Here is a 20,248-nt window from a genome sequence, read left to right on the forward strand (position 1 = left end):
TGATATGTGACGCCGTCAATTTTTTTGCGCTTCCGCGGATAATTTGAGCATTTCAACATAACGCAGGTCGGCATTTTGTTGCTTAATACACGTTATTTGTGGAAAAGTACACCTTTGCACCGGTGTACACCTTCGCGCTTGCGTCAGGCAGACTGAGACAAACTCGTACACATGACACGAGGTGAGTGCTTCAATTTTGGAACGTGTATAACACATCTACATATAAAATATCATAGTATCAAACCGAGGAAACGTCAAAATAAACGATTAAGATTTAAAAATAAGTGTTTTTTTATTTGTTCGTACATATCGTTTTAGCTATATTATTAGTACTTCATTACTTAAGGTTCCGTAGTAAACTAAGAACCCTTTTAGTTTCACCATGTCCGTCTGTCTGTCCTCGGGCTAGCTCAGTGGTCAATAGTACCATAGAGAAATATAGTAAGAATAGAGTGCTCACTCCATACATCAGTTTTGATACCAAAACGACTATTATTTTCGCAGTCGACATCTAGCATCGAGTAGCGGAATTATCAGTACCGCTACTTGATACTAGAATTCTCTAGTGTTGCGACTCACGAAAATTGTATTGAACAACAATTTACAACTAATATTAAAAGCAGAAAGAGTTGAAAATAGAGTTCCTGTTAATCCGGTTATAATATTAAGTTAAAATTGTTGAGCATTAGACTTTTCGGTTTTCGGAACATCTATTGTCAAGTAACAGTACTGATAATTCTGCTACTCGATGCTAGATGTCGACTACGAAAATAATAGTCGTTTTGGTACTAAAACTGATGTATGGAGTGAGCACTCTCTGTATTTTTTTCTCTATGATAGTACCTATAATGAACTAACGGCTCGGCCACGACATTGAGCGACTTGCGACGGCGGCAGCGACAACCATAGGTGATAACGAAAGGTCCTATGGCTGTGTCTCGCTCCAACCTATGGTTATTATCGCTGCCGCCGTCGCAAGTCTCTCAAATCGCTCAATGTCGTGGCCGAGCCGCAAAGAGTCCGGTAACGTTTTTTTTTTGATTTCGCTCAAATTTCGTTAGTATCGATACTATTTTGCATAAGTACCTATATTAGTTTGTAATATTTGGGTGACTGAGCTTTGCTCGGAAAACATATAAAAACTCGAAAATGTGCGTTTTCCCAGAGATAAGACCTAGCTAGATCGATTTTTCGCCCCCGAAAACCCCCATAGCAAATTTCATCGAAATCCTCAGAGCCGTTTCCAAGATCCCCGAAATATATATATATATAAGTAAATAAATAAATATACAAGATTTGCTCGTTTAAAGGTATAAGATACATATTTTGTACGGAATCCTAAAAAGCAACGTACCGTGTACACATTATGACAATCGAGGATTTGGTGTATTTTGGGAACAGGCCGTTTTGTGAATCAATCATTTATGGAAATTAGGTGTTCTGATACTTTCCCGCAGTGCAAATTTAGGGTATTTTGGGAAAAGAGCCTTCTGTGTATCGGTTTTTATGAGCTTCAGTCCATTTGGAATTGGCCCATATTGGGGAAAGTGCAAATCGAGAACGGGTCATTTTGGCAACAAGTTCATTTGGCTTTCATTCGTTATGAGAATAGTTTTTTTCAATATTGGTAGTATTTGATAATTAGTTTAGTGTCGTATTTTGAGTTTAGTGTCGCATGCACCGGAAAGAGACCCCTGAAACCTAACTAAGGTGGGTTGGTTTAAACATTTTAATTTCATTTGTTTATGAGCTTCTCTAAAACAGTAATGTAAGATAATATGTTGTATTATTGGTACAAATATAGAAAATATATATTTAAAGCAACAGCTTTTCGAGCAGCAACAGATTAAGATCGTCGCAATAAATTAGGAGCAAAATTAAATACTTTAAATCCATTCCGGGAGTGGGCAGTCAACGTGAAAAAATGTTCAATCGCTGGAAAGTGCAGGGGTCAAAATGTCCATACGGAACCGGCTGTCAATGTAACTAGACGTAACTAGACCGCGGGGCTCCTATTTCTGGGCGGTTTGCCCTTCGGGCATCTGAAGCTACCTAACAAACCTACTTTTTGCCACATAGACATCCGGTTCCGTATGGACATTTTGACCCCTGCACTTTCCAGCGATTGAACATTTTTTTCACGTTGACTGCCCACTCCCGGAACGTTTAAATCAATAGGGAATATTAAGCAAAGCGCTGCGTAGGTGGCACCTTTGTGGCACATACAGTAAACAAACCACATTGACACATCACACGTCACGTCAATCACATGGCCTACCGCGAAACAAGAAAATCGAAATTTCGTTATATAATCTCTCTATCACTCTTGCATATTCGAGCGATAAAGAGGCAGATAACTAAATTTCGATTTTCGCGTTTACCGGTAGGCCCTTGTTAACAAACCGCCTTGATGCATCTATGTCATATTTTATTGTCTGTGAAAACTTGTCAAAAAACAGTTTAAAGCACAGTATGTATAAGTTATTCTATGAATTTACTGAGTCGGTAGTGCTGCACTCTGGCGGCAGAACATTGCAGTAATATCCCCTATTGTTGGTAGAAAATCTTAATTGTCAAAGCAAACAAAGCTGTGTGCACCCAGGCTAACCAGTTGTCATACTATAGGGGGCGAGCGTGAACTATAGGCAGCACAGGAGCCGTCAGATTTTTGGCGCGAGGCGTAAATGTGACGTTTATGCTTCCGATGTAGCCCACAAGATGGCAGAACCTATTGCACAAGGCAACGTACTCTACGTGAACGGTAGATGGTAGTACATACTTGCTTTGGCAATGTACATGTCATGTGCACATGTTTCCGATTCAGGCCACAAGATGGCAAGCTCTCGAACGCGCACGGTCCCTATTAACGCCAACGATCACCCACGCCAGCTAACAGCTCGTTACGTTTCGTTAAACGGCGCAGTTTTCTCGGCGAAAGTGAGAACGTCGCCGCGCCGGTTATGGAAAAGTGCAGCATAGGTTAGGGTTACGTGGTTACGAGCATGGTTGTTAGGTTAATTATAGACAGCTACATATGTTTGACAATGATTTGACGTGTGAAGTGATAGTGAGCAGTGTAACCACATGGCATTAATACAGTTTATTTACTCATAGCAAAGACATATGTAACTTCGTATAAGACGAATAAAGTCTAAGGAAAAAACCGGGCAAGTGCGAGTCGGACTCGCGCACGAAGGGTTCCGTACCATAATGCAAAAAAAAAAAAAAAACAAAAAAAAAGCAAAAAAAAAACGGTCACCCATCCAAATACTGACCACTCCCGACGTTGCTTAACTTTGGTCAAAAATCACGTTTGTTGTATGGGAGCCCCATTTAAATCTTTATTTTATTCTGTTTTTAGTATTTGTTGTTATAGCGGCAACAGAAATACATCATCTGTGAAAATTTCAACTGTCTAGCTATCACGGTTCGTGAGATACAGCCTGGTGACAGACGGACGGACGGACGGACGGACGGACGGACGGACGGACGGACGGACAGCGAAGTCTTAGTAATAGGGTCCCGTTTTACCCTTTGGGTACGGAACCCTAAAAACGTGCCTCGGAATTCAAGTAAAAGTCATTCTCGAATAGATGCCGCACACACCTTTAGCCTATCCTCGGCTAGATGGCGTAACGACACCGTTTCATATTTAACAATTTTAACACATAGATATCAGTGAATGAACATGGATCAAAATGATATAAAAATAATAAAATCATTTATCCATATATATACATTTTTTGATAACTTTATACGTTTTCATTTTGAGTTTTAGTCGTGTGTCGATAGATGGCAGTAAATTTACAGTGACTACAAAATTTACAATGACAGGACCCCTCTATACTATCTATTCTTTTTGCTCATAGTGATATCGCTGTGATTTATTTACTTAAGGGGCCGGTATATGACGTTTTCGATTTAGACCTCACTTTGTAACCATAATTTGTTCAATAAATGTTTAATAATTGCATTAAATTACACGTAAATTTGTTCACGAAGAAACCGTGTACCGACTCTTCATGCCATTGTATTTTTAATTTGCTGTTATTCTCTACAAATCGACACTAAAAGTATCAAAAAATCAAAATATGGAGTTCCGTTTGAGATGGAAGCAAAACAATTTTGTCTTTGACAGTAATTGAATTATTGTATGATTCTGAAAGCTAGATAATTCAGCTACCAATTTATTATCGATTTATATTTTTACTCACAAAGACAACACAGAAATTCAATCTCAAATGTAAACTTTCGAACAATTTCCATACATTGACGACATCACTCAAAATTCTTCTTCAAGTCAGATGCCCGTTGGGGCTACACCGGAGCACACGTGTACTTCTTCAAATGAAAATGACAGCTTGATTTTCTTGCTTTTGACAATTATATTGACATTAAATCATATACGCACACGAGAAAGTATACCAGTAGATAAATTGTATTTCATAAAATAGGGTACATAAATATCAGCTCGCGTCTCATTTAAATTTGATTTGCTGTTATAATGGTTGAAAACCGCAGTAAACTATCTTAAAACAATACGATTACAGTCGAATTTAAGTATTATGTTCCTTCAAAACTCGCTTAAAATGAAAAAAGTTTAAAGACTCATCTTTACTGATTGGGATCAATTTTTATTATGCTGGTATCATTTTGCGTCAGTTTAAAAGCGTATTTGACTTCTGTACGTCAATGAATTTTGATGACAATTGTAATCTTGTATTATATTATAGAACTTTTATCTTAAAATAATGCCTATTAACAGGAAGAGTTATGTAATTCGTATAAGTAATACCTGAAAGTCTTGTACCTAGATCTGTAATACCATGGATTGCGACGAATAAATGATAATGATTATGCGGTTCGCTCCATCTATATGTATAATGCGTGTACGTGCTGTTCTCTGAAAATCTTCAAGAAAAAATAACGGCTAGACCAGCACTAAGTACTAGCGAGTTTTTGCGGCTTTGGAGACCGAGATGAAGCTTACAGGCCAATAGCGCTCTAGTTATTGTTATGTATACCTATGTATCGAATGTTTTATAAATTAGCTATAAAAAGCAATGTTTTATTTCGATTAGGTCTACATTTTGTGCATATTGCATATCTGAAGTATTTTCGCACTAAACTTGAAACTTTCGTTGAAACTAAATAAAATAATTATTCCAAATGTACAGTCGCCTGCAATTTATGTTACACAACTAAGGCCGCAAAAATATCTGACACGATCTTATTTGTAGAACCATAAGACCATGTCACATATTTTTGCGGCCTTCGAAGAGTAGGTACCGTCATTATCAACAACTTTGCCCGCTTATTTTTTAAAACGAATTTCTCAAAAAACATCACATCATATGACTTTTTTTGCTCAGCACGTCCATTGTGATCAAACGCATCAGTTTATTAAAAAAAAATATTTTTTATCGTGTTTTTACTCATTTTTTTGCGTTTTAGAGGGTGGGCAAAGATATCCGGGGTTTTCGCCAACATTGCCCACGTCAATTTGGTATTCAAATACAGCTCGTATGATGATGATGTCTAAGGATCACTTAAAGGTTTTGGGCAATCCTACCATTCCCTGTTAATAACTTAGCGATAAGTGTAAAAACTTTAAAATAAATTTGCTGGGCAATGTTGCCCACCCGTTTTTTCCCATTTCCAAATAAGGCTCGCCTAAGCATTTTACAATCTCAATAGACATAATCTATGCTTCATGTGTTATAACTCAAACCCGGATATATTTGTCAAAGAGTTCTCAATTTTTTCTACTTGCATTCATTATTTATCAATTTTATGCCCGCCGAAATATACCCTATATTAGACAACTCGCTCAAACTCTAAATTCCCAAGTCAAGTTATGCACAAGTTTGGTATATAGTTTTGACAGAAATATAACCTATTTTCTACTAAAAATAGCAGGGTGGCCATAACTATTATAATTTTTTCTACATTAACGAATTTGTTTAAATGTTTGTCGTTTTGGGCAAAGTTTCCCTGGAGGCAAAGTTGGCGCTAATGACGTAACATATTATTGCAGGTGACTGTACATAAATGTTTCGGTGATTTTGAGATTATTTTTCAGGTTAGTTTACTAACAATCAAGTTATGCAGATACCGATTTCGTGAACGTATAAGTAGTAAGGTACCGCTATTGTTTAGCGTACCGATTATTTTTGAAGGCAAAACTATACCGTTGAAATATAAAGATTAAAGATATTAAAATTACAGCAGGGACAACCATTTTTTATAGGTGTACCTAAACCATCATTGGCCGAGCGTTAGCAAAGGTCTCCGTTTCAGCTTGGGCAAAAATGCTTTTGTATGTTCTCCTTTGCAGATCACATTTCTCAACTGATTCTCGTGAAAATTTGTAAGCAGGTTCGATAGAACTATTCTGTTTCGCTTTATTCGCCAAAATGGAAATGCCACCCTGCTGAAACTTTATTTATTTAAATTCCTATTGAATGGATTTTGCACCTTATGAAAAACCGTATAGAGTAGTAAATAACATTTTATATCTGACTTAATGACATCTTGTTTTATTCGCTTTAATTGTACAAAACGCGTATCTCGACAAAGCAATATTAGATATTAGGTAGTAAAACAGTCATCAATCAAATTAATTAAATAGGTAAGTACGTCACGTGTGACATGAACAGACAAGGAAAGCAAGATTAAATGCATTGTTTCTCTTTCATCTTTCAATGGAACGCTTTTACCCTCAAAGGAGGCTAGTGGTCAATACTAAACTAAAAGTCCAATCTTAAAAAAAACATGATGGGTCACTGACCTGTCCCAGTAAAGTGAGGTAGTGTGCGTGAAGTGCGCTTGTGTGTGAAATGGGGTAAATTGACAGAGTCTGAAATTTTACCCACCGCTACCGTCGCCTTAACAACATAGGTATTGTTTGGTATTGCTAACATGTTGTCTTTTAGTGAACTCATAGGCTCATTATAGGAGTTAATATACATATATTTTGGATTAGGTACGTTTCTTATAATCCATCATAGATTTATAACAGTAATCATTTTTGTCTCTGTCTTGGGACTCGTATAAAATATTGCTGTTTACATAAATACAAATATACAAATACAAATATCTTTATTCAGTAATAAAGGACACAATTTTAGCTTACATTTTAGTTCACAACTATAATTATAGTTAATAACCTTAGCCGCTAAGTGCAAAGAAAATAATGGCGTAGTTACCGCACAGTTCAGTGACCAACCATAATCCCTAAGTCGTTAGAATAAGGTCTACAATTGGCCAGTTAACTGCACTGTTAGTATTAAAGATTACAATAAAATAATATAAACATTTTATGATTTTTATGAATGAAGTAAGCTACTCGTACATCTGTTCCCCGTACTAGTATTAAACTGTATCACGGTGGAAACAGGATTCGCCATCCTCTATTTTCAATATTTTAACAGTCAATAATTAGCATCATTTATTTTATCAGTCGAGTTAAATAAATGTTACCCGTGCACGTGGGTCGCTTGACAAAAAAACCGCATTCCGATGTAGTTGCAGTCATAAGTGTAAACATGTAGTATATGCAAAAGAAACACATTAATCTTAAATTACTCATAAATTAGTTAATTATAACTATTAAGGATGCATTTTAGGTTTGTTTTTATGCATATAAGTAGGCATAGTGATTTGTTAGTTAGTATTATAATATATATTTTACCTTTTTTATTTATTTTAACTATTTTTTTTTAATACATTTACAACTTTTAGATAGGGGTGATAAGACGATTATTAAATAACTTTAATTAGGTTTTATACTTACTTAATTATATAGGTGCATAGTTATGTACGTGAAAACGAATACTTATATTAGGTATATGAAACTTATGTAATAACTTTATTTAATATGTCAAGTTGTACATATTCAGGTATGGTATTTACTTAAATCTATAGGTATGTGTTAGCGTTGTGAAGTGTGATTGGGTGAGTGTCTGTAGGTGTGTGTCTATGGGTGTGTGTTTATTATGTAAGTAATAATGTGTGTGTATGCCATTTACTCATTTTATTAAACATTCAGTGCTGTCGTAGCTCAGCAGTTTTAAGTATTCTTCTAATTTCGACTTACAAGAAATTGATGTAAGTTTTCTTAGGGTTATAGTTTTACTAATTTTGTTATAGACTACTGGGCCCAAAACCATAGAGAATCGTTTTGCAAACTTAGTACTATGTTTCGGAATGGAGTATACAATATCGTTTCTTCGTCTTGAATAGAGGAAGTCAGGTGAAGTTTTGTGCTGTATGAGCATCAATTGCTTAATAAATAGTTGCCTGACAGTTAGAACCGAAATTTCACTGTACAAGCTTGTAGTTGAATAACGATAGTTTTTAAAGGTCATGACTTTGAGTACAATTCTTTGGGCTCTTTCAAGTTTAAGTAGTGTTGTTTTGGCAAATAAATATATACATACTGGACAGTTTTACACACATAATATATAGCTTTTTACAGATAAAAGTCTTGCGTTGTGTTGTGGGTACTAGACAACGATAGCCATACCAATTACTCAAGGACAGATATTTGTGGTAAACACTTACCAGGATTCGAACCCGGGACCTCATAAACCAGGGTCACTACTAAAGAAAATAGTTTTACAAAATTTAACCAAAAATGATTCTAAAAATAACTAAAATTTGAGTATTAACTCGCAAAAAATACACCATGAGACCCTGTAACTGTATAGGACACTAAATTGGTATTAATATTCTGCGAAACTATAGCTGAGAACCAATAAAAAACTGTCACTTCACACTTGACTGTGACGATATCGGTGTAACATTAACGGTTTAAAGTGGTGTCATTTCATACCATGCGTGAACACTTTCGTTTTGTAGTGTTATGCGCAAATTGTTATACTTATACTTATAAATTATATTATAAGTGTCGCTAAGATCACGATGAAAGCATGCGTTAAATCCAATTTTAAGGAATACTTGCGAATGTTTAATGAAAATGTGATAGAAATACCACTAAAACATTGTCATGATGTTAAATGTTACTAAGACGAGGCCATATAGTGTAGTAAATAAAGGTAGTGGACCCCGCAGTAATTCCTCTGCCAGAAAAAACTTTACAGTATGATAAAGTATCAATAAATAAAAAGTATTGTATAAATTTCCAAAGAAAAATAATAATAGGATTTAAGTAAATACCTAAAGTCTTAAATCGTTAATATCTTTTTACGGAAAAATGCTCCGTTAAAACTTTCTTCTCCAGACATATTCATGTAACGTATTGCAACAATATATGAAATATCAAAAAAAAAATATCCCCGCAGAAATATTAACAAAATAGTATTTTATTATACAATCGTGATATAATAGAGAGTTTTTCAGTCGAGTACCGTGTTTAGGCAACGAAGCTTGCTGAGTTGCCTAAGTAAGGTACGAGATTGAAAAACTTGATTATATCACTATTGTATACAATACTTTTTCTACGAGTTAACTAAAATAAATAATGAATAATACCATACTTTCTACTGCTACTACCTGACTTATTTTACTCAAGTTAACAGAAATAGTAAAACAGTTAATATGAAAAACTACTACGTACATTTTTTAAGGTATGCACCTGGGGTAATTACGGGAAAAAATCAAAAATATAGTGTTACCAAAATTAACCCAATGCAATACTTAGTTCCAGTACTGAATTATGAATAATTCAACCTTCAATCTAATCACGTTTCCTGAGTAGGTAGTGGGCAACATATTTTCATCGCTGTCACTCATTTTCATTTAGTATTTTTCACAGTTTCACTCACAAAACAAAAACTTTAACACTTTTACAAGTTTTCAAATTTCAATGCAGAGAAAATCTCGTGGGCGTCCATTGTGAAAAAAAGTTTGAGTTGGCCAACCAATCACAAAGCAGACGCGACGCAGCAGCGTGTTTAAGTAGACGGAAGTATGACAGATGCCGCGACGGTATTAGTTCCGAAACGCCATCGTTGGCTAATTTGTATGGAGTTGAGTCTCCTTAAACAAGCAATATTTTATCGAAATGTATGAAGTTCTAATTTAAAACATTTTTATAATTGACTAAACCGTATCGATACAATTATATTAGTTGAGTCGGAAGTGCCATACTATCCAACGTTAAAAAGAGTGAGGTTATAGAGTTGTATATGAAGTTTTAATACACAGATTATAGTCGATGAGTAGAAAATATATTTTTTTGCCGTGTCTTGGACCGAAAAATTGCTCAGTCAAATTTTTTCACTGGAATGCCATTTTATTGCCGATTTATACCTACAAATTGAAAATCTAAAAAACTTACCATGTAAGTATACTTTATTCAGAAACTGCCTTTTTACTCGCTGTGGAAAATTTCTCTATCCATTTTATTTATTGAATTAAGTTCACAGTTTTCTTTCCATTCAACTATAAAAACATCCAAAAAAATAACGAGCGTATTAAAAACTAAACATCGGGAGCAGTGTATAGGGAGCGAGGTGTACAAGGGATTATATTTGTAGCCTATTTCTTTTGGATATTTTGGATTTAAGTATTATATATTTAAAAAGAAATCAGGCTGAGAAATTTTCTACTCTCAGTTTTTAATAGTTCTAAAATACATAAACTTGGGTATGCGTCTTTTTTTGGATTTTCTTACCCACTACGCCAAATTATATTCTAAGATCATAGAAGAACGAAAAAATGGCAGAGCAATTTTCCGATGAAAATGAGCGTCAAAAAAGGAATTATCATAAAAAAATATTCTCATGTTTGACAAAAGTTTTAGATTTTTTTCTAGTATCACATACTGATACAAATAACTTATTTGGTAAAATAATTTTGGACTGAGGAATTACTCGGTTCAATATATAAACAGATTTGTATTTTGACGTATAAATACCTAACTTAGGAGTGTTTTTTTTTTTGGATATTTATATATGTTAGTTTCGGCTCATACTATACAGTAACCAAGCAAAATTTCATCGACTGAGAAATTAATGCATGGGTCTCCATACAACAACTTGCTTCATTTACTACACTAATATAGTTCGCACTGTCAAAAAGTTATCAAATCTCATGTAGAGCCAAGCTTCAAACTAACTCTACACGCCCGAACTCTACAAACTCTAACTTCGAACACTCTACACCTTAGTCACAAATGTACGTATACAACTTGTACATAAATGATAATAATAGATGAAAACATTGTTTTTAATAGAAATCTACTCTTTTTTCATACCTTCCTTCTTCTTTCCTTAGAACAAAGGTAGGTTAGCTGATTTAAACTACTTTGTTGTACTAAAATGAAGTACCTATGCTGTAGTAGTTATGAACATGCATGTATAGGTACAGTATCTACGTAATTTAGTTAACTAAAATGATTAATTATTTCAACTAGACGTCTATGCAATTTCTCGTCTTTCTTTCTTCCTATTTCTTAATTATAATAAGAGATTAAAGCAATTATTTTCCTCTCAAATAATTCATGTCATATTACCTATGATTATATATTACAGTCTCCAGCGATCTTCTAAAGGTGCAGAACATCGCCCTCAGAATTATATTTTACGTAACTTATAATATCAAAATGACATTATAATTTACCGAAGCTGGTTTGACCGCGCTTTCTTTCCATGGGTACGTATTACGAACTAAAATTATGGGTCAAAAGTAAAAAATGCCTTTCTCGCTTAGCAGAGAACCATTAAGATGCCCATAAACTTTAACTGGCATCAGTTAACTGTTGGTACATACCTACATACGCTAAAGGTCAACATACTACAGCAATATTGTACAAAATAAACTAAATCATATGTCATATACGTGTGATGTCCATAAGTTAATAGGTCTTTAACAGGCAGTGTTGAAAACCAATCAACAGCATCAATTTGCTATATCGTTGTGTTTGTATAGTCTACTTAAAGATAATAAACACAAAATATAAAGATTTTCATGGAGTCGTGGAAGAACAAAGGTACATCTCTCTTGATACTGCAAGCCGCAATTTAAGAACGCTTATAGAGCCTTAATTTTTGACTTTGATGTCATCATCATCATCATCATCTCAGCCATAAGACGTCCACTGCTGAACATAGGCCTCCCCCTTGGACGTACCCCTCCATACGGTCTTCCGGCGACCTTAACAAGGTCGTCTGTCCATCTTGTGGGTGGACGTCGTTGCTAGTCCGTGGTCTCCACTCGAGCACTTTTCGACCCCATCGGCCATCTTCTCTGCGTGCAATGTGGCCTGCCCATTGCCACTTCAGCTTGCTAATCCGGTGGGCTATGTCGGTGACTTTGGTTCGTCTACGGATCTCCTCATTTCTGATTCGATCACGTAGAGAAAACTCCGAGCATAACCCTCTCCATAGCTCGTTGAGCGACTTTGAGTTTTGAGATGAGGCCGATAGTGAAAGACCACGTTTCGGAGCCGTAAGTCATCACTGGTAACATACATTGATTAAAAGACTTTCGTCTTGAGGCACTGAGGTATGTCGGACGAAAAGACATTACGTAGTTTCCCGAACGCTGCCCAACCGAGTTGGATTCGGCTGTTGACCTCTTTCTCGAAGTTGGACCTACCTAATTGGACTACTTGTCCTAGGTAGATGTACGAGTCAACAACTTCGAGTACCGAGTTCCCAACAGAGGCTGGGATGGGCACAACATTGGCATTTGACATAAGTTTCGTCTTGTCCATGTTCATTTTCAAGCCCACCCGTTGTGAAACTCGGTTGAGGTCATCGAGCATCATGCTGAGTTCCTACATCGACTTTGCCATGACTACGATATCGTCGGCAAACCGAAGGTGAGTGATGTATTCGCCGTTGATGTTGATGCCAAGTCCTTGCCATTCCAGGAGCTTGAAGGCGTCTTCCATTACGGCAGTAACCAGTTTCGGAGAGATAACGTCTCCCTGCCTTACGCCTCTTCGCAATGGAATCGCCTTCGTGCTCTGCTCCTGTACTCGGACCGACATGGTGGCGTTACTATACAAACACTTCAACACTTCGATGTACCGATAGTCAATATGGCATCGCTGAAGAAACTTAAGCACCGCCCATGTTACCACCGAATCGAAGGCTTTCTCATAGTCCACAAACGCTAAGCATAATGGCAAGTTATACTCTTCGGTCTTCTGTATAACTTGCCGCAGCGTATGGATGTGGTCTATGGTACTATAGCCTTTTCGGAAACCGGTTTGTTCGGGAGGCTGGAAGTCATCAAGTCTGTGTTCGAGACGGTTCGTGATGACAAGAGCGTGATGGGTCTGTAGTTCTTCAATAGGCTGTTATCACCGTTTTTGAAAAACAGCACCACCTCGCCTCTATTCCATGTTTCAGGCGTTTTGCCCTCGGACAAGACGGAATTAAAGATCTTCTGGAGGACTTTAAGTACCGGTGTTCCACCCGCTCTCAGAAGCTCTGAAGTGATTCCGTCTTTGCCCGGCGCCTTGTTGTTCTTAAGCTGCTTCAGGGCCATCCTAATCTCGTACAGACTGATGTCCGGGATATCTTCGGTATAATGTCGGGACAGCTTGGCTCTTGGATCTCCTACCAAGCTGTCAACGGGCTTTGCGATCGAAATGTATAACTGTCCATAGAACCTCTCGATCTCGCCTAAAACCTCCGCTTTGCTCGACGCTATGCTGCCATCTTCCCGTTTCAGCTTTGTCAGCTGGCTTTGCCCAATAGACTTGTCCTTTGCGAACACTTTGGAGCCTTGGTTTTGCTCAATAGTCTCTTACGATTCGGTGATCACTACCGGTCTTTACCCTGTTGATCACAGAGATCACTGAATATCCGTTTCTTGTCGGTCATGATGAAGTCTATCTCGTTTCTTGTGGAACCGTCAGGACTCATCCAGGTCCATTTCCTGTGAGGCGGCTTCTGGAAGAAAGAGTTCATCATGAAGAGTTCCTCTCTCTCCAGAAAGTCGGCCAGCCTCTGACCCCTAGGGTTCCGTTGCCCATACCCAAATTGCCCCACTCTCAACTCATCACCGCTTCTCTTTCCCCAACTTTGCTTTGAAGTCCCCCATAACAACAGTAAAGTAGGTTTTAGAAGTATGTATGGCCCTACTTACGTCCTCATACATAGCCTCTACTTCACCATCGGAGTGTGACCAGGCGGCTTAGCACGGTCGCGTTTTTATCCCTTGTCACCATGCCTGTCACGTTCTAACAAGTACGTAAGTGCGAAAGGGACGCGCATAGTGATAGACGATAAAAATGGAACCGTGCTGCGCCCACAGGTCGGTGCGTATACCTGAATGACCTTCAGCGAATATCTTTTGGATATTCTGAGTATTAGGTATACCACCCTGCTCGACACACTGTCGATAGTTATTATGTTGTTTACGAGAGACTTGTGAACGAGAAACCTGACACCACCTTGGGACTGTTGGTCGCCCTCCCGGTGGTAGAGCAAGTTACCAGACTTCAGGGTTGTCGTGTCCTCCCCTTCTCTACGGACTTCGCATAACCCTACAATGTCCCAGTGTAATCTGCTCAGTTCCTCTTCCAGCTCTCAGATCTTTTCGTCAGTCCTCATAGTGCGTATGTTGTCTGTTACCTGCATGATGGGGGGGTGAATGCCATAATCGCCACGCTTGACTGGCGGGTTGGCGATCGCAGTCGAGTACACCGAATTTGAGGGACACTGTTTCCGGGTTGATGTATATCGAAGTAAACCACTAGGTAAAGTTTCTTCTTCTCAGTCGTGCACTCTTGTCAGAGTGGTCGTGGCTGTTTTGGATGACGCACGTGGCTGGTCTTCATTTCCGGTTATGTTTATGGATTTCAAAGGTAAAGTTTAGGCAGCAACGAATCCCGGAATGACTTAATTTCCACAAGACTTTACTTAAAGAAAATTAGATTAAAAGGACACCATCGACTCCAAAATATTTCAGATCTTCCTTGTTAAAACGCTGTCTACAAACATAGACAGGGCGATATGCCGGCTGTTTAACTAGTGTTGGTGTCATAACTCCTTTTTCAAGTGCAAAACATAAGCTCTGGAACAACTACGTATCGGCAAGTGATGCCTTTCCTTGCGTATGTAATTTAATCCTAACGCTGACCCAGTCACTGGACCGCACGACACTGGCTTTCCACCAGGAATCCGACCTAAACAAATCTGCTTTAATATAATAATTTAATACCAGGGACCCGTTTCTTAAAAGCTTCTAACTTGTAGTACAAGTGGAAGTCCCTTTCTAACAAAAGCTGTCAAGTAGTGGCATCCGCTTGTAACGGTTTGCTATTAAACCTCGTTTGCGCTAGGCGCTTTGTGCTGGCCGGTTGTAAAAATTTTAAAACAAAATAAAATAGTTTTCGGAAATCTGTCACATGAAGAAAATAGATGAACGTCTACGACATTTTTTTGCAAATAAGATATTAAATATCTCTAATACATTATAATTACTTATCTTGTTGCTATTTGTATCGTGCCTTATTGATAATATGCTGTGTACATTTCCCTGGATCGGGTAAGTGTTGTGAATCTTTAATTTCTTTTATATTTCTCTTTGTGACTGCTACATCCGTGAACACTAAAATTATGCTAAAGGATCACTTTCCTAATATTTCTTCCTCTGTGGGCCGGATGTCGCAGTCACTGTTGAGTGCATGTTCTAATATGTCCAATATACTAGGGACCAAGTCTGAGGTTTAAATTGGAACAGTCTAGCCTGCACTACCCCGGGTTGCGCTATGCGCAAGCTCTACATTCCGGAAGGTTTCCGTTCAGTTTGCTGAGGATCCGGAGCCACAGCTGAGCCGTCTCCAACTGCGATGCCTGCGATGTAGAGACTTGCAGGGAAGTGCCTCCTAAAAATGACTTTCGTGTCTTACGTTAATCTATTTTCGGCTCCGTTATACAGGACTCACGGCCTTATACTCCTATTTTTATTTTTATTAATATTAAATAACTCTTGTAAATTAACCTTCCTACTTCTTTCTAACCTATCTAACTTTCTTACATGCGATGCTAAACGTCATACGCTTGTATTACAAGTTGCAAGCTTTTTAGAAACGGGCCCCAGTACCTACACTTTAGCCTGTTATTAAAAGACATACTTAAAAATCATAATGTTTACCTACTTGTAGTGAAAAGAGTAAATGATGACTCACGTTAGACCGGGGCGTGTCCGGCCCGGAGCTTCCGGCGTGTCGTTTTCTATGGAAATCATCACGTGATCGCCTGTCATGTCATAGAAAAGTAAGCTCTGGAAGCTCCGGCCCTGACACGGCCCGGTCTAACATGAGTCATGCTTAATATAATATATAGGATAGTGCTATAGTGTGTCAGTGTAAGCAATAAATTCATGAGTGTAGAGCCCAATATCACTGACTCGAGAAGGACTATAACAAAAATTGTGATTTCGACGTCGGCTTGTTTTCTGTCTCGACATCTACCACTAAAGGGGCCTACAGATTACCAGTTCGCCGAACGATATCCGCCTGTCAGTTAAAAAAAGGGTTGTTGTTGACAGTTTCGAACTCGAACAACTGACAGTCTTATATCGTCCGGCGAACTGGTAATCTGTGGGCCCTTTAAAGCCACAATATGATCAACCACGTCACTTTCTCGAGTCAAATTGTACCTCAGATTATAATTATGGTACTTACGCGCTGATATATGATAGGATAGCATTTAACATTAATTTGCTTGCGCTGTTGTGTTTTAATCTGCAGACTGAACGCACGCTACCGGTGAGGTTGCCACTCAAGGGCGTTGATTTTGGTCGCGCTCAATTATTGGGGAAGTAAGAGCTGAAATGTATGGAGCAGTATGCACTTGAGGTTTTGCTAAAAAAACTGTATCGGCGGTTATGTGACGATATAATATTATACACTTAATCCGAATCGATTAAAATTCAACTTTATTTCCTAAACTTGTAATTATACTGTGGAATTTTTTTACTATGTAGATATTTAGAAAATACCGTACATAATTGTATGGAGTGGTAAAAGTGGTCTCAAACAAGTTTAGTCCGTGACGGAATTTGTTTGTCTTAAGCTGTTTGCTATGGCTCAGTGACAGTTAACTTGCTTGTTCTCCGAAAGGTCCGAGGTTCCCGTTACAACGTCCTATACGACTTTTGAAACAAGGGTATAGTTTTAGGTGCAAATACTATGCTATGCGGTCAAAAGTAGGTGTATTTTTACGTTAAATTTATATGGCATGGCCAGATCTTACAATTGATCATTTCATGATGTGGCAATCATTTCATAGAATGATTGGTAGGCCACGTTATCAAAAAGTCATACCTAACCTATAGTCTGACAAGAAGTTGTAGAAAATTATTGAGGACGCCACTTCCTACGTAACTGTCACATTTTTGACGTAAACAATTTAGTATGGAAAATTTTTAGTTCCATTTTATTTAATTTCTACTATTTTATGTCGCACTGTAACCATGTCATGATTAGAAGCGATGAATTCTAAAATGGCATTTTATGAAATTACAATGATAATCTGGTCAAGATGCCATGATGCTTATTTTTGAGTGCATTGCTTAGAAAAAATTGTTAGTGACAGTATGCTGCACGCTGAGAATGTTTCCGAAATTAATGAAATTGTGTTAGATGCTTCCTTTAAACTCATTTTAATGTTTTTTTGTGCTTAATTCACAATTTGAAATAAGTCGTACTGGGTTAAAATATTTGAAGTCTGTGTAATTAATTTAAATTTCTATATCTAAGTAGAACTACAAATACTTGTAAAGGTAAAAAAAATAAGTAGTTTTCTTTTTGTGAGTTAGTTTTGGATAGTGTTAAAGAATTTGCAAAATGTGTAAGCCACATGTACAAAAATGTATACCATATAACTACTACCTACCTACTACCACTAGAGCCGACTTTTTTATCGATGTTTTTTCCGTTACATTTGAATACAATGTGGAAGATTTGAATAAATGCGAAATCCTAAGTACCTATGTGATTTTAAAATGTATGTTTTTTTTTTTCACAGTGATATTTTTAAAACGTAATTTTGAAAATGCACTCAGTTTGTACAGAATAGGGAACTCATCTATCCACCAAATTTTATCAGAATCTGACTAAAAAGAAATTCGGCACCAAAAATAAATACTGGCCGATAATTAACTATTTTTTTTATCAGGTTATAGTTATAGGTCCAAATAAAAAAAATGTTAAGGAGGGCGGCGCACAAAATACCTACACCTATTCTTGCAATAGCATACTTTTAATTTTATTGAGGGGTAGGTATAGGTAGGTACTATTTTAATATATTGATTTTGATATAATTAAATATTAAAAAACTCACCGTTAAAAATATAAAACAGAGGACGTCTGACAACTGCATCTTTCACACACATAAAACAATCCAACTGCTACTAAAACTTTTGTTTATTAGTTAGACATAAATATCATAATAAGATAGATAATAGGTGAGTGGTGTGGCCCGATCGAAAGCCAGCTAGGTAATGCGAATCGCGAGAGATGACTGCGGGCCGGTGGGCTGTGACGGGACATCTATAGAGTGGCTGGCACCACTTGTTTACTAATAAACAAACTTGAAAACAATGGCGGAACAGGCTCAACTAAATGAACAATCTGTCACCGTCACCGGCAAGTTCAATCTCATTCCACGTTTGTTAGTCATTCGTAAACTAATTCTACCACTTCGTACTTACTCTTCAATGATTTATATAGTACATTGTAGGAGAGGATGGAAAACCGCTAAAAGATGGACGAGTCGTTTGAGGGCAGACACGCTAGTGGAGGCCCTCAAATAATACGAGTCCATCTTTAGCGTTTCCGGCCGAGGCATTACATAGTGCTTTTCACGACTACTGCGAGGAAATAAGAAAACATTTGCATAACTATAAGTACTTGCCCGCGATTTCTCAGGTAGCAAATTACTAGCCACTGCCTGTGCTGTCTCTTGAATTTCGGTAGGCGTCAGCGTAAGAATATCATTTTCTTCACTAGAAGAACTCATTTTTATAGCGAGCGTAGATACGCGTTTCTTGTATTTTTTAGTCAAACACAATTTACACTATCCATATCAGTAAGTATTTTCAAATCCCGCCTTTTTTACTTTTTTTATCACTTTTAAGAGGCGTTTTTCTGTTATTTGCTTCAAACCGACTCTAAACTTAGAAGCGTTTTTGCTAAAAAAAAAACACAAACAGCTACAAAAGTAAAAAACGCCTTAAGCGTGAACTGAATGGATAATTGTTAAAAAAAAATGAACTGAATGGTTATGACATTTCTTTTTTTTTTCTAACAAGAAATTGGTCCTATAAATAACTTAATTTTATTTTTGAAGGAAAAAGTTGCGCCAAAAAAGACCTTTTATTGATTTTTATGATTTAAATGATACTCATTGCTGTAGCGAACCGTCACCAATGACAGATGATGATAACAATGAAACATTGTAGTAGTGGTGGTTCAGGTGCTACAGCTATTGCCTACTTTCCAGCTTGGTTTTAGACCATCTATTGCCACATTTCCGAACAGTGGCGTGAAAAATATTTTGTTTTCATTTCAGATGATAGCAGCTACATTTTTGCAGTTTGGGATACCTGACCAGCGGGTCTGTAGGTAGGTAGTTATTCAAACTTGTATGTAGGAAGGGTCAGACGTCGCTGCAGCAGTATGTAATATGTATTGAAAGTTACGGTCAATGACGCTGCATTTTGATGCAGCGTCCGGCTGCTATTAGCAGTATGTATACGCGATGCTATGACTTTTGTTGGTTTAGATGTTTCTTTGAATAGCAATTTCGAATCAATTACTGTAATAATAGTAAATATGTAAGTCTTTTATTAATCGACATACCTAAATTATAGCCGAATGAAAGAAGGAATGTAAAGGCGCTTGTTTATGTTTATCAGTATTAACGTTTGTTTTGACATTTTGTCAAAACAGAAGAGCCAGATTTCAACAAATTGGCGACATAGTTTGCATTATTTGATATATTTTCTTTATTTTGAGTGTTTGTTCCGAATCACTCTTGAGGAAACAGTTGTTACGCCATAGCACAGTACGAGTACATTTTTATGGCGTTTCCAATCATATGACAGAAGTACAAGGACTCCACTAAATAGTGAAAATGCTATCAAAATCTACTCAGTAGACACGGAAGTGTGGAGTTGCGGTTTCCTAAACGTCAAAAATCTCCACGACCGCGAGGTGTGCTAACTCAGGAATTATTTCCTTAACAACAAGTGTGGGATGAATCATGATTAGTGGCAGTAGAGAGCGACTCGCCTTCGCAAACAAGAACTGGCACAA

The 20,248-nt window shown here is 37.3% G+C and overlaps 1 protein-coding gene and 1 pseudogene across 1 annotated transcript in view; both read right to left on the reverse strand.

The window, feature by feature from the left end:
• The window catches only part of LOC134795652 (uncharacterized), a 40,196-nt gene extending 21,764 nt beyond the window's left edge, over positions 1-18,432 (reverse strand). The window contains exon 1 of the mRNA XM_063767564.1: positions 18,273-18,432. Within this exon, the coding sequence (XP_063623634.1) occupies positions 18,273-18,311 (39 nt within the window). The 5' untranslated portion in view covers positions 18,312-18,432. The remainder of the gene's footprint in view (positions 1-18,272) is intronic.
• LOC134798090 (craniofacial development protein 2-like) lies at positions 13,715-14,561 on the reverse strand (annotated as a pseudogene).
• Positions 18,433-20,248: the final 1,816 nt, after the last annotated feature.

Source organism: Cydia splendana, chromosome 1 (genome assembly GCF_910591565.1).
Source record: "Cydia splendana chromosome 1, ilCydSple1.2, whole genome shotgun sequence".
Taxonomy (NCBI): Eukaryota; Metazoa; Arthropoda; class Insecta; order Lepidoptera; family Tortricidae; genus Cydia; species Cydia splendana.